Source organism: Danio rerio, chromosome 10 (genome assembly GCF_052040795.2).
Source record: "Danio rerio strain M-AB ecotype USA chromosome 10, GRCz13ab, whole genome shotgun sequence".
Classification (NCBI taxonomy): Eukaryota; Metazoa; Chordata; class Actinopteri; order Cypriniformes; family Danionidae; genus Danio; species Danio rerio.
Window position 1 is genome coordinate 29,245,385 of NC_141030.1, and position 16,007 is coordinate 29,261,391.

Consider the following 16,007-nt stretch of genomic DNA (forward strand, 5'->3'; position numbering starts at 1 on the left):
AATATCAACACACTTCTAGATTTCCATTGTTGCAAAATTTGTCCTGTGTGACTGGCTCTTAGATCAATATAGAGTAGAAAAGTCCAGAGCGTATTATTGTAATCGACATAACTTTCATTGCGATTCGATATAATATTCTTCATATATTGTCCTGTATAATATACAGCCCTAACAAAAACTATATTTACATTTCATTATTTAATTTAAGTACTTGAATTCTTCCCAAATAGATCTCTTTAAATCATCTACAGAAACTCTATTCGTATAGCAATATGAATCGTAGAAAAACAAAACATCGCAATGTCAGATTTTTCCAATTTCATGCAGTACTAATAGAAAAACACTAGGTTGTTTAATGACATTGGTACTCTAATTATTGTGTAGTTTCTGACATATATTTCACCCCTAAATAAAAGGATGATAATTCATTATTATCCTTTAATTAATTATCATCCTTTAATTAATTAATTATACAAACAACTAAAAATGAAAAGAGTATCTTTAAAAATCCAAACCTTGCAAAACTGGGTTCATTATATATCATTTAAATGTACAAATCTGACAGACGCTTGTATCTAAAGCACTGAAGGTACACACTTTCATAAATTGCTTTCACTGAGAGTCAAATTCTTAACAACATTGGCATTTCGAGCACCTTGCTACATCCACTATTTGAGCTACAGGAAGGCAATATCACTGATTCTATTTTTAGTTCACTCTCTGCTCATCACCAGTGAAATAGAAACAATTTCTGTACCCAGTCACACAGTGTTGACTTGTGAAAAACCGAACAATGTCAGTTTAATCCATTATTGCTTACTGTTGAGCAAACCAAGCCAACCATTATTGCAGGATGACATTCACCTTATCAGATGCCAATCATATCATCCAGATATGTTCATATTTTAAGAGCATACTAATACGGTCACCAGAGTCCCCAGGTATACAATGTCCTATCAAATCCATGTGTATGTGAAAGAGAGTGTTTATCTAGCAATGTGGTTCATTGCACATCTATCTTAAAGACAGATCACTGTGTGTGCAAGACGACAGAACATCTGTAAAGCTACAATATCTGATAAACTTTGACAAATGTCCCTGATACAGAGAGTCCGCACATAGTGTGGTCTAAACAAGCTCCCCCGGGAACAGAACTGATGAAATACCTGTGGGATCAATAGGGAAGTCCGGAGGTTACATCGCAGCTAAAGTACAGTAGTCTTTCATTCAGCTGCAAACACAAGCACACATCCTAAAAATGACCCACATCAACAAGGGATCTAGTAAACACAAGTTTAGATGATCTGAATATTTATGGGTAAATAATTCATGTCAAGTTTTGTGGAAATAAAAAATTTAATAGAAAAATGCATTAATATATTTTTAAAAAAATTAAAAATATATATCTTTTTAGTCTTATTATTACTAAAATATGACTATATTACCTTCGTTTTCAACATTTTTATATAGTATTCAGTGCTTCCCACAGGTTTGAAATATACTTGCAGTGGTAGCTGCATTGAAATACACTTTTTAATCCCACCACATAAAGAGTTACATGCAACAAACAAAACAATTAAATTTTTACAATATTTTAATTTATTAAAAAGCTGTAATAAACTGTTTCTATTCTATGAGTTAAAGTTGAAAAAAGAAAAGAAATCCACTATTTATTTATTTATTTAATAATTTTACCCTCATAGTTTAGTGATAAGCTTTGTACCGTAAATATGCTCAAATATTACAAGCAAGAGATTTATGAATGTAGGGTGCATCACTTGATTTTAAAATAATTGAATTAAACAAGCACTATCACTGTCTATGATTATTTATTGAACATCAATGCTGAACAACTGAAATTAAAACACACATTGTCTAAAACGCGACTGTCTGTGCCACCCACCCTCGTCACCAGTACCAAACCGACCAATCATAAAGCTTGCGCAACGTGTTGTTGTGATGTGTAGTTACATCTTTTTGTCTTGTTACATCTTTTTGAGTCACGTAACTCTACAAATGGTAGGAAAAGTAATTGAAAAAAATTGACCTGGAAAAATTAGATCGATTATATGTTCTTCGATTACTTTTCGGTAAATTGCCCAACCCTAACTGACAGGTAAAATTGGTTGCTTTATGGCATGACACTTTGTACAGTATTGCCAAAGCATATTTCTACATGTCTATTTAGATGCATAAAATAGACAATATATTTACATCAAATTAATAAAATATACAGCAAATGAGAAATAAAATAAAAAAAGAACTGAACAAACAATATCTTAAAAAATGCTAATAATTACAGGAATAAAAAAAGTGTAGATTATTTTATTAGGGCACTTGAGTTGATTAACCATTTCTAATGGTGTATAAAATGCAGCCAATTTAGATCTAATTTTTTCCACAAACAGATTTTTGAGTCGTTAAGATTAAAAAAATGAATTGTTTAATGTTTCTCTCGCTCTCACGGCTGTGCGCATACATTTGAAGACAGCTTTAGAAAGCAAAAGCAAAACAAATCCCGGACATTTTAGGAGATTTAAAAACCCTGGCCAGATGCATTGTTTAGTCCCAAAAAATGGTTTGCTAATGGCTGCAAGCATCAAATATGCACTCCAAACTTTTTAATGTTGAATTCTTCTTCCATCATTTGCAGTGATTCCAAATTGCATAGTTAGTCAGTTTTCTTACTATTTTTTTTTTAATGTTTTATCTATTATTTTCTGTAAAGCTGGTTCTGATCATGACATGACTATGCTAAATGGTTTTAGGAGACATGCAAGGGATTATATGCAACATTCTTCATTTATTCTCTTATGTAAGGAGAGATCTCCAATTAAGTGTCATACTGAAGCGGTCACACTAGAGTTTGAGTGTGTGAAATTCTGTCATACGGCGCTGCGAAAAGGGGCGGGATTAAATAAGCTTATTAGACATTTAAAAAAACGAGCGATTGCCCCATGTTTTAAATTTCTGTCCAAAGATGTCATGTTTTGATCCTCGATTGGTCTCACGCAGTCAAGTGATGCTATTTCGCAGGTCAGAGTTCACCAAGCTTGAACTTTGCACCGCAGCAACCTGTGAAACATAACGCGTGACCCTGCGTTTCCGGTCTAACGTATTCGAGTGCGTACAATTGGAAGTCTATGGGAGGAAAAGCCCAGTGTGACCGCAGCTTTAGAGTGAAAATGTGCTTTACGCATTATAAAGCTTGATACATCCGAATCGATTCTCAGTATCAGCTGATCCTCATGACAAGGAATCGTTACTCTCTATCGCCCGCAAAAATCCTAATTGGAGCATCCCTAATAACTTAATATACTTGGGCAGCCATTAATATACCTCGGTGGCCCACCCAAGTAAAGTCTGTGTGTAGGAAACACCAGTACATTTATTATCTATCTATCTATCTAGAAAAAACAGCATTTTATTTTAGGTTGTCACCAAGAAAATATATTTTTTATTTAATTGCTTAATTTAAAAAAAAAATAAAATTAAGAATATAATAATTTAGAAGTATAAATTGATAATGTAGTATACAGGGATGCTCCAATCGATCGTTCGAAGATCAGTATCGGCCGATAATCACATTTCATGACTCGATCGGTACTTGCCAATCTGGCTGATCTCATGGACCGATCGCAGCTGTTTGTTTATGAGTTTACAGAGGAAGACGCACAAGCGTTCCCCTCCTGTATATTATATATACCCTCTAAGCAGAAGTAAAATCAATCAATGAATTGTTTTCTGTAAAACTGCTTCTGTTCTAGCCATGATGTTCAAACCTAAATGGTTATAGAAGATGCATTTAAGGTATTGTATGCTGCATCCTTAATTTATTCTCTCAGGTAAAGCTGGATCTTCTCTTAATGTGCTTAATGCATTATAAAGCTTGAAGCATTAGAATCTGTACTCTGTATCGGCCAATCACCATGACAAGGAATTGGTACAGTTCTCTGTATCGGCTGCAAAAACCATAATCGTATGATAACATGATAGAAATCCTGACTCTCATAGCATGCCTGGAATATAGATTTTATTATAAAACATTTAGAAATATAAAACAATAACAATTTATTAAAAATCACACAACACAATAAAATAAAAACATTATTATTATCTACCTATCTTACTATGTATGAATGTAGCACATCAATAATCAAATAAATGAAAATAAATTCATATTCAGTATTGTTTTTATATATACAAACAAACAAAACAAAAGTTGAAAAATTTTTTGAAATAAAATTATTGAATCCTATCTATCTATCTATCTATCTATCTATCTATCTATCTATCTATCTATCTATCTATCTATCTATCTATCTATCTATCTATCTATCTCACAATCCACCCCAAAGAAACAATATGCCAAGCTTTCTGCTTCAAACCTATGAAGCTCCATCTTTCGGAGAGGAACATCAAATCAAGTCTTGGGTAGGAAAGAGGATTAATGTAGGTTGTTAAAACTGCTTTGGGGATTTACAGTGATGCCAAAGTCAGACCACAGCAATCATCAGACTGTACTGTCCTCTATGTGAATTACAGAAGGCTTTATCCCAATACACGCAGCACAGAGTCAGTGATCAAATTCATCAAATCTCATTTTGGTGATGTTGCTGCTGATGGTTTCATATTAAATTAGGAATGCATTGTTTGTGTACTTTCACTGTCACAGACATTTATTATGTAAAAAAGGTCAAAGAATCACAGCTGACTTTGAAAAACCTTTTCTTTGTTTTGAGATTATCCCATTTTATAGACAGTATTGTGTATGTAACAAAATAGACTATTGTAGCAGCTATCAATGAGGTAGATGATAATTTAACTGAGTATTAATACTATATTCAACAAAATGCATTTAAAGGTCACAAAAACATGGTACATTTTGAAAGAAGCAATAAAAACACACGTCAATATTTAAACACTAAACTATAAACCCTTAAAGTTTCCGATTCTGAATGAACAATTGCAGGTGACAACAAATGAGTAGATAATTACTTACCAATTCGTATGACCTGCTGTTCACTAAGGTAAAACTTTGCCATCGAGTAAAAAAAGAAAAATAACAGTCTTTTGCGCTTCTCCATAGCTCTGCTATCAAAAGAGGTTAAAAGCAAAAACTTCATGTCATAAAACTGGATTTAAGGAACCATACCGCGCGCTCATCAACTTCCATTCACCTCCCATTGCGCGAAGCGAAACAGCTCCACGTAAAAGCCAGTTATTGCCTCAAAAACAACACGTTATCATCCATTCCGGGGAAATCCAAACGTGAAGGAATCTTCAAGGTATTTCAGGTAAGATTTTGTGCTGATATTCCCTCTTCATCGCTTCAGATACTTGTAGCACACCGTGCGCGCGCCGTCGCGAGGAGAGTAAAAGCGCGCGCCCCTGACTGACACACAATCCAGACGCAGGATTAAAGCAAAGTCTGCTCAGCGTTTGGCTTCCTTCACGATGTTATTATTTTTTTTTTAAACAGCACAGACGGCACACAAGTTTTCTGGCTGTTAAATTATTGATATACAAGTTATACCAAATGCCGTATATGGTATTTACTTTTTTTTTAATTAACCCCACAATAACCTAATAACAAACGCTTTGAGGTATAAATAAGATAAATGTTGTCACGTGGAGTTAGATTTTTGCTCTAATTAAGCTTAAATTTAAAATACACGAATATATCACGCTGAAATCCACAGAAGTAGTGACAATGTATTTCAAATAACACGAAATTGTTCTATTCGTCATTGACTCGGTCAAGCAAGGACTTGTGCATTACTGAGAAATATGGAAGATTAATTGTTAAAATACACCAATAATATCAAGAAATCTTATTATTATAATCATTATTACATTTTTTATTGTTGAAACTGTATAGCATAGCCTATTAAACAACATAAAAAGAATAAGCAATAACAAAAAATCTAAACAGTACTGTAAACTATTTGGAGTGAACTGTTGACTTTGGTCCAAATAAAAACTTGCTTGACTGGCTTTTTGTCAAACAATATAACACACCGCCACCTGCTGGACAAATTGCTTAATAGCCCCCCTTTTTACAAGACAGAAGCAGGACATTTAAAAATGGAATAACAGCAACTGCTTTGTAAGTCCAGTTCAACTGATTAAGTCAGCAGTCTGAGAGCCCTAAAAACTTCTCTCTGGGTCTGCTTTAAAATATTCTTTGGTGAATTATTTATTTTTTGTTTTTATGCAAGAAAGAACATTTACAAAGATACAGTATGAACAAAGAGACAAAGGGGTTACATAAATAAAATTCCAGCAAATTTAACAAGTTTAAATGATTTACACCAGTTTTACGTACAATAGAAATGCTAAGAGTCTTTTAATGAGTTCACATATGAATGAAAGTCCGTTCTGCAGTAAAAGAAAACTGATGCATACAATTTCATATGAGAAAGGGACTCCACAGTCATCTTTCTTTGGTGAAATATGAACATTGGCTAAAATATGTTCATGACGTCAAATGGAATTATAAAGTTCTGAGTTCTGAATGATTTTGAGATATTGAGGGTCAAAGTTTTTGAATTCCATAGCAAACAGTATGTGTGTAACATTAAACAAATGTTAAATAAATAAAAAGTCTTAAAATGAAAACAACTTATTAAAAAAATCCCATAATGTAAATAAGATGTCATTTAATAAGAATATGTCAATAACTCAATTTTGACAAAAAAGTCAGATAGAACCTTATAATTCTAAGGTGACCTTATTCTTTATGTTGAACAGAAGAAATAAACTCATATGGGTTTGAAACAAGTAAAAGGTGAGTAAATGAGTAAACAAATATTTTGCTAAACTATCACAGCTAGCATAGCTGTTTTTTCATTTATTTTTTTGCTTAATAATTCAGAACACTAAAAAGGCACCATAAACACATCTCCTTGCAGCAGATTTTACATTTTTTATGACAGTGTGGACACTAAGTCAATTAGGACTTCAGTATCATTGTTATAAGTAGTTGAGGTATTTTGATTGAGACGAAAGAACCAACAGAACTGAATTACAAGTGTGAACAAGCCATGAGCAGACCTTAAACTGAATATCACATGAACAAAACTGGTCTCATCACAGCAGATAAGCTTAATGGATTGTCAATATTCTGAAATGTTGGCAATATCTATGGACATTTAAGTTCATTGCTATAGTCAGTTCTTTCTATTGTGACGTTCATTCATTCATTTTCTTTTCGGCTTAGTTCCTTTACTAATCCAGGGGCATCACAGTGGCCAACTTATCCAGCAAATGTTTACCGCAGCGGATGACCTTCCCTATTGTGACGTTTTGATAGATTCTTTCATCTCTGTGTTTTTGCGAAGAAAAAAAACAACTTTAATTCAAAATGATTTTGATATTAACCTGCATATGTGATAGATATCTTTGTTAGCTTTAAATGCATATTGGGGAAACCGCTCCATATCTAAAGATGCTATATTTAAGAACTGTTTTATGTATTAATATTCATTATGTGTGAAAAAAGACGCTCCCCGACTTCTATTTTATTTTTATTTTTTATAAAAGCCTACAGATGGATTTACAGTATGTGTGAAAGATGAAATTGCCACTAAAATCTTTATTGGCATTGATGATTCAATGATGAGACTATCTACACTGCCTGACAAAAGTCTTGTCGTCAATCCCAGTTATAAGAGCAACAAATAATAACTTGACTTCTAGTTGATCATTTGGAAATGTGGCAGAAGGTAGATTTTTCTGATAAATCATCTGTTGAGCAGCATCCCAATCATCACAAATACTGCAGAAGACCTATTGGAACCCTCATGGACCCAAGGTTCCCACATAAATCAGTCAAGTTACTGTAGGTGAAGGAAAAACCATGGTTTGGGGTTACATTCAGTAACATTACAAACCACAAGTGAGAGCAAATTCTTCAGCAGGATAGCGCTCCTTCTCATTCTTCAGCCTCCACATCAAAGAGCCTGAAAGCAAGGAAGGTCAAGGTGCTTCACGAATGGCCAGCCCAGTCACCAGGCATGAACATTATTGAGCATGTCTGGGGTAAGGTGGAGTAGGCATTGAAGATGAATCCAAAGAATCTTGATAAAAACTGAGAGTCCTGCAAGAACACTTTCTTCGCCGTTTCATTACTTCATTGCAGAGATGTATGGATGCAGTCCTCCAAGCTCATGGTAGTCATACACAATATTAATTACTTTTCCACTGCACCATGACTTTATATTCTATATAAGTGGCAAGACCATTGTCTAAGCAAAGTCAGACCTTACTGTCCTAATTAAATAATTAAAAATCAAGGCATGATCATATTTTATTTTGGTAAAATAAGCGTAATCTAGAGGTCTTTGCCTTTCCTAAAAGACATTATACCAAGATCATCTAAACAGTGTGTCCAAAATGATGTCACTGTAGCTGGACAACTCATAGATTCTGGTTTATCCTGCTCTGCTGATTGGGCAAGAATAGCACTGCGACATCCCAGCCGTGGATTGTAAACAGGAGGCCAGCCAGCCCACACACAGAGCTTCCCCATGTGGATCCGACTGGAGCTCAGACCACGATTGGGATGGAGGATACTGAGTTTCTTCCAGGACACAGATATGAGAGCGATGAGTGAAGCGAGCAGGTGCAAACAGGCTGCTCCAACCACACACCACCTGGCACTGACGGGATGGGTGCACTGAATGCTCACCGGCGAACAGACCCATGCGGCCGCAGCCAGAACCAAAGACAGAGTCACACAGTAGCAAGCTGCTGACCACAGGCCTGGATCTAAATAGGCTTTGCATGTAAATGAACTGGCATCATGAATTATGGAACATTTAGTCCATACACAGTGCTTCATATTCAACACATGATCTGCAGCATACAGTCAGTTTCTACCTCAGAGGTCCCATGATCACGACTACACCAAAAAAAGTACAAATCAAAGCTGCAGTATCAACAGAGGATTCTAACTGGCCTCAGTCTGATGAATGTTTCATCTGTGGGATTCAGCAACTCGTACATGATTTCTTCTTCCTAAAGCTACAGTGTCCACAAGCGGCAAAGCTAATATTGACGGTGGTCAGGCTGTGTGGCTGGTAGGAGAGGAGGAGCAGAATTTTAATCTCAGTCTAAACAATGCATGGTCACATCTCCATTCCTCACTTGACTGTATTTATTGACATATTTATAATTTATTATTTATTATAATTGACTGTACTCGGCAGGCAGCAGTGTGTGGGAAGAATAAAAAAGACAAAATCACAATCATAAAGCATGAAAACAAAAAACAAAGCATGCACACATAGAAGCCCACAAATAGAAGAGGTCAGTGTGAGCTGGAAGTCCTAGTTGTAGTAGTTGTAATAGCTATATTCATTTATTCATTCATTTTCTTTTTGACTTAGTTCCTTTATTAATCCGGGGTCGCCACAGCGGAATGAATCGCCAACTTATCCAGCATGTTTTTACGCAGCGGATGCCCTTCAAGCCGCAACACATCTCTAGGAAACATCCATACGCACTCATTCACACTCATACACTACAGACAATTTAGCCTACCCAATTCACCTGTACTGCATGTCTTTCGACTGTGGGGGAAAACAGAGCACCCGGAAGAAAACCTCGCGAACACAGGGAGAACATGCAAACTCCACACAGAAACGCCAGCAGACCCAGCCGAGGCTCGAATCAGCGACCTTCGTGCTGTGAGGCGACAGCACTACCTACTGCGCCACTGCTTCACCTATGTAATAGCGATATTGTACAGTAGATTAGCTGTTAAAGTCGCAATGAAATCAAAATGTACTCTTCATATTTTTACATGTATATAGCAGTGCTCATTATAAACAATGTATCTGTTCACTTCATCATTGGAGGGATAGGACATATAAAAACAGTTCAGGGGCTTCATGTACTAAGAAATCATACTAAAACATTGCGTACGCACAAAGCTGTAAATGTGCGTACGCAGAAAAAAATTCAGATGTATGAAACACTGCGTACGCCGAATCTCACGCATATTCTTTTGTACATCTGAATGAACGTGAAACTGAGCGCAACATGCACGAGCACAAAACCCCTCCCTGCCTCCTCCCCCATATGAATATGCAAATGACTCTACTTTGGCAAAACCCAACGAAAAAGCAAAGGCAAAAGCAAGCAAGAAGAGAAACTTTGAACAGGATGTGAATTGGAGGTGCTGCTTTCGGAGGTAGACCGGAGAAAATCAGTGCTATTTGCAAATTTGTCCTCCGGAATTAACAACAAAAGAAAAAAATAGAATGGGGAGAGTTTAGCTGATGCGGTTAACATAGTTGGGTCTGAACATTGCACTGAGTGAATTAGAAAAGAAATAGTGTGATTTATAGGTGTAAAATGTTGCAATTCTGTTCAAAGTTTCTCTTCTTGCTTGCTTTTGCCTTTTCGTTGGGTTTTGCATATTTGCATATTCATATGGGGGAGGAGGCAGGGAGGGGTTTTGTGCTCGTGCATGTTGCGCTCAGTTTCACGTTCATTCAGATGTACAAAAGAATATGCGTGGAATTCGGCGTACGCAGTGTTTCATACATCTGATTTTTTTTCTGTGTACGCACATTTACAGCTTTGTGCGTACGCAATGTTTTAGTATGATTTCCACGCAAGTCTTCGTACATGAGGCCCCAGGTGTTTAGATAAGTATATTGTATTTTGTTGACCTGAAAAATCATCTGAAAACAACAATCTGAAAGATAAACTTATGGATAGAATGAAACAAAAAAAGCTATTATAATCTGCACGCTCATAATAAATCGCAGTGGTCTGCGTTGTTCTGAATCATGGCTGGCTTGACCACAATGCAGCACGCAGTAAAATAAGTCTTTGTTCAAAAACCCTGGTAAAAAACTAAAGAAAACATCACAACATTCCAACAAACAAGCAAATAGTTACAATAATTTCTATTTTAAACTATATTAGTTAATAAGTTTAAAAAGTTTAAAACTATATGTTTGAAATAGAATAAAGTGGGCCACACTGCTCCCACCCACCATATCCCTGGCAGCAGTCCCACCACCAGCCTCCTGTGTTTCCCAAAGGGTCCTCAGAGCCCTGTGTAGCACCCTGTCAAGGCGTGCAAAAGCGGGTCTTCTGTCAGTTTGTCCTACATTGTCAGATTGTCAAAGCGGGTCTTCTGTCGGTTTGTCCTACATTGTCAGATTGTCAGATTGTCCTACCTCCCATTCAAAAAGTAGGTAGCACAGTTTGTTGACACTATTGTCCCATTAGATTTTGCTCCAGTGTAAATTTTATGTGAAGTAGTGTGATATGAAGCTGTAATATTGCCCTATCTTCCCTAATGGGGTATATGGCGAAGTGTGCTATTAGGACTTTTAACTTGCCAGTAACCTGGGTTAAGTGCTTCCGATGAACTGTATGCCATTACAAAATTGGTGTGCTTAAGGTCTTCTTTAAAAATCAGCGATCTCCACCTGCTAAGTGATATCCGATATAAAGTGGGTCTCAGATTGTACAAAAAGCACTGCATTAAATTTCGTTTTTCCCCGCCATGTCTTTAAAATATGAGCATTTATTTTACCCCACTATATTCAATGGAGCTTCTGTGCTAACCTGCCGATTCTGTCAGACGCTTACGAGTAGAAAGATTTTTGTCTCGTTTTACGCTTGAGCAACTAAATGAATCCCAAAGTTTATTTAACTAGTTTTATTCTAATTACATTACAACATCCATGTTGTTAAAGGAATCGTATAAAATGGAAAAATACTCACAATAACAGGTCACCGGAAGTTCATCAGCATGGGAACAACACTAGCTTGGCATATACCCTATCCTAAACCACTACCTCAGAACCATTCAAATGCAGTGTTGGTAAAGCACAATCTGATGGGTAAAATAAAATGTCCCTGGATGCCTGGGATGTTGCTTTGCGGCACATTTTGAGCAACAAATGAATAATATTCTTTGCGAAATTGCATTTATACATGCAAAACCTCAAAAAACTACATCGAGGGGTTAGAGTGAAGCATTACGAAGACGTCTTTGTAAAATTGTCATGGCTCCACTCGTACCGTCTGTATTGAACTCACCTTGGTCAAGTAATAACAACACCGAGAAAACTGAAAAAACTGAGAGAGAACTGTTGAACTTTATGCAGAAAACGACGTCACTGGCTGAGAATGACGTGAATCTAATTAAGTGCTGAAGAGTTTAAGATAGATTGACAAACACACTGTTTTTCTCAATAGCCTACATTGAAAGAAATCTATTTGCTCAAGCCCAACTAAAAACATCAGTAGACAACAACAGAAACCACCATGGAACCCATATGAACACAGCCAGAATTACTCATTTGAGCATGGCAGCATGCACATATTTGTCATTCCAATGGTTTTCATATTTATGTACATGCTGCCTTTTTTTCCGTTCTGTTTCTTGAACTTTTACCCTTTTTTAAAGAAAAACTTTTAGAATTCTACAAAAGCTGTTCGGCATTTCTTATTTTGGGCCAATTTAAACAATTATAAACAACATAAAACATAAACATGTTGATGTTCTGACAGCAGTTCCTATCTAGAAGTATTACTTCCTGGCCACCTGAATTTTGCACGTCATCAATGACGATGACGTCATGTCAAAATAACCTTTAGCAGTCCAAATTCAAAACATTGAAGAGTTTTTTTTTCTGCCAAGGCAACCCGGGGTGCTGAAATATAATTGGGCAAACTGACAGTGGGTGGAGTTACACAGACCAAAACAATGACAAACAGTCCAAACGCACATTTTCAAAGGAGAATAACTGACTTTTTTCAGATAAACATGCATGTTCTCAGCATGTCACTTAAATATCTGCAAACAGTACTAGGCTTTGGCAGTGTTTCTCAACTGGTAACCCACTTTTGGGTCGCGGCTTGTGTGGTAAAAAAAAACAACAAAAGTAAAAAAATTTTGCTTATTTTGCTTATATTAAACTTTTATTTTGAAATTCGTGCGCGATAACCCTACCGTTTGACATGTGAAATTTCATTTAATCATAGCAACAAATATGTCGAAGCGCATGTACGACCCCGAATATTTAAAGTATATATTTACATATATTGACGACAAAAAAGGCTTAAAGCCTCAGTGTCATATGTAGTGAGGTGCTCTCATAAGAGAGCATGAAACCTTCTAAATTAAAACGACATTTAGAAACCAGAAATGTTTTATTAACAGTTCAGTTTAGTTCATGGTAACTGAACCTTTCCTTACCCTAACCACTGTTTACAGCATTTGTCATTTTTACTTTGTAATGTTTCTATAATTTGATCTATTTTTTTAAATGACAGCAATAAATACTGTTTATTTGTAAGTCTTGGTAAAAGTCTTATGATTTATCTGTCACTACTTGTGTATGTTAACAAATAAATACAAATTAATTATTATTCCTAAAATTGTATTATAGTTCCTAAAAAATTGGGTTGCGGCTTGATGACTGTGTAAAAATCTAGGTCCCATGGCCAAACCAGTTGAGAACTCTTAGCTATGTTTTTTTATGATTTAGTAGTGTCAATAACTTACAAACAGCACCTTGAAACATTATTTAAAACTTATTCTATCTACTTTTCCTTATTCTACTTACGTTCCCTACCTCAGTGAATAGAATCAGAGCTGGGCAGAGAAGGAAGTGTTTGAAAAGACTATGATCATACAGTATGCAAAGTAATGTTACTAAGTAGGACAACTGTCACCGAGTTTGTTGTTATGCTAGCATTCTTCATCCCTCGGGCTCTCTCGGTCTGATAGTTACCTGATGTAGAAATGTGATATCCTATTTAGCAAATAGCCCATCATGTTTATTTTTTCCTCTGCGGGTTTCAAGGTAGAGAACTGATTATGAGTGTTTACATTTACAGTAAACGCTGCAAATAGTGCTTCATTTTCTAAATCAAAATGGGTTTCTTTAGAGCAGAGCAGAAAATGGATCTGCAATGTTTTAGAGCACTTGATGTTAACCTACTGTCCAGATGAAGCCATACAAATTGGGAAACATGATCAAAATTGGTAGTAAATAAGTAAGAAGTTTGCAAAACATCCATGCTTCATAAATGAAAGAATGTAAGACAACGATAAAACTATGGGTGCGCTTCATATGTACTCACATCAGAAAAATAAAATGGAAATAAAAAACAACTAATGATGATTCAAGCTAGCTATTCTTGATTTATCAGTGCATCAAGAGCATTTAAAGTATAAAAGGGGTAGTGCATAAATATACTGTTGGCCCATCAAAAATACAAGCACAAAAATAACCCGCAGGAGAGGAGAGGAGGAAATGCGGGCACTGGCTGTGCAACCATTAAATATGACTCATTTGCACCACTTATGCGGGTGGAAAATCTAAAAAAATATCTGTAGACCTTTCATTTTGTGTTTTTTAACGTCATTGTGCATGTTCGTTTTTTTTAGCATTGTATTTTGTTATTCCTATTTACTGCAATGCTCTCTATGGATCATAACTGCACACATTTTTTATCCCACAGAACTGTTTTAAGGACAGATAAGGCACAGATAAATGCAGAATCAGTGCTTTACCTGCAGGAATGGTAAGGTTGTACGAACTGTAACATTTTATACAACCCTGTGGTGATGATCTGGGTCATCTTGCTTATGTAACATGCTTATATGCTTATTTGTAGAGATGTGATTATTCCCTTAACTGTAAGGTTTACCCTAATGACAAACCATCTGTGAAGTCCAACATAAAGAAAAAAAAACTAAAGATGGAGCACAGTCTGATCTGCATACCGCAAAATGGGAATCACAAATCAAAACAAAAGTCTAAATTGGAGAACAACAAAATATTGAGGAAAAGTTGGTTTTATATTTACACGTTCGTTCAGTGACAACTTATGGCATTCTCCCTACATTGTGTACCATGTTACTTTGAATAATTAGGCCTGAAATTACATATAAATATGACTTCAATACAACATTAGCACTATTTATTTGACTGTGAACAGTTGTATTTTGATAGACATTGGCTGCTAATATGATTTCTCCATTTAGAATTTGCAAAGAATCCTTTAATATAAAACCAACTTTACCTCAATCAACAAAATGGCTCCAAAAATCTAGCTTGAATACTATAACAGGCCTTCAGCATGTACACCGAAATAGCAGCAAGTTTACCCTGGAGACATTTAAAATCATGAACCGAGTGAAAAACCTGTTGAGTGATGTTGAAAACGCTTTCCTTTCAAAATGAGTAATTAACAGCAGTGGGCCTGATCATTTCTGTGGACATTTGCTTGATGCCTGTGTGGAAGAACTGTATTTTTATAAGTTTGTACCTACTTTTTTGAAAGTCTTTTCAGCAGGAACCTAAGTTGTGAAAACGTGGTTGTCGCAAGTTCAGTAGAGTCCCAATATCCTTAATGAATTCAGAGTAGCTGGTACAGCACTGCACTGCCACCTCCTGGTTAAACTTGATAAGACAAGAATAATTATGTAAACATGTTGGCGATATCAAAATCTGACTCACCATGAGATTACATCTGCGTTTCATCCCTCTGCCCTAATCCCTTAGAATGGTTTACCTTCTAGTCTCTAGAGTGACGACTTTGAAGGGATGCATGCCTATAGGGGATAAAAAAAGATTTTGACTGCATCTGCGTCACAAATATAACGTGGAAGAAACATGGGGGGTGCTTACCACTTTCTCCTTCATTCCCACGAGTCATCTGAAGTTTGAGTTAATATTTTTAGGAGATTGCTCATGAAACTCCCTACTTTGGAACAAATATGTGCCCTTGATGTGCACTTGGCATTTAAAGTGGTATTATGTTAGAAAGAAGCAGACAAAAGGAAGATGTTTAGGGCAGATTGTCAAGCCTGCTTCTAGAGCAGGGGTTCCCAAACTTTTCAGCCCGCGACCCCCAAAATAACAATGTCAGTGACTCGCGACCCCCATTTTTCAAGGTGGTTATACTGTAAATATATAAACTTTGTAGACACAACTATAGGCATGTATAAACATAAGCACATT

At 36.0% G+C, this 16,007-nt stretch overlaps 1 protein-coding gene across 25 annotated transcripts in view; it reads right to left on the reverse strand.

Annotated features, from left to right (window-relative positions):
- Positions 1-15,416, reverse strand: part of grik1a (glutamate receptor, ionotropic, kainate 1a) — a 104,764-nt gene extending 89,348 nt beyond the window's left edge. For 17 of the 25 annotated variants that reach the window (XR_015501125.1, XM_087270606.1, XM_087270598.1 and 14 more), the window contains exon 1: positions 15,317-15,416. Coding sequence is in view for 8 of the 25 variants with exons in the window: in XM_087270591.1 (XP_087126717.1) it covers positions 5,003-5,126 (124 nt within the window). In the remaining 17 variants the exon portion in view is untranslated. Of the gene's footprint in view, positions 1-5,002; positions 5,378-15,316 lie in introns of those variants that run through there. The other 8 variants (XM_087270591.1, XM_087270587.1, XM_087270589.1 and 5 more) reach the window with 1 other exon arrangement.
- Between the last annotated feature and the right edge of the window lie 591 nt (positions 15,417-16,007).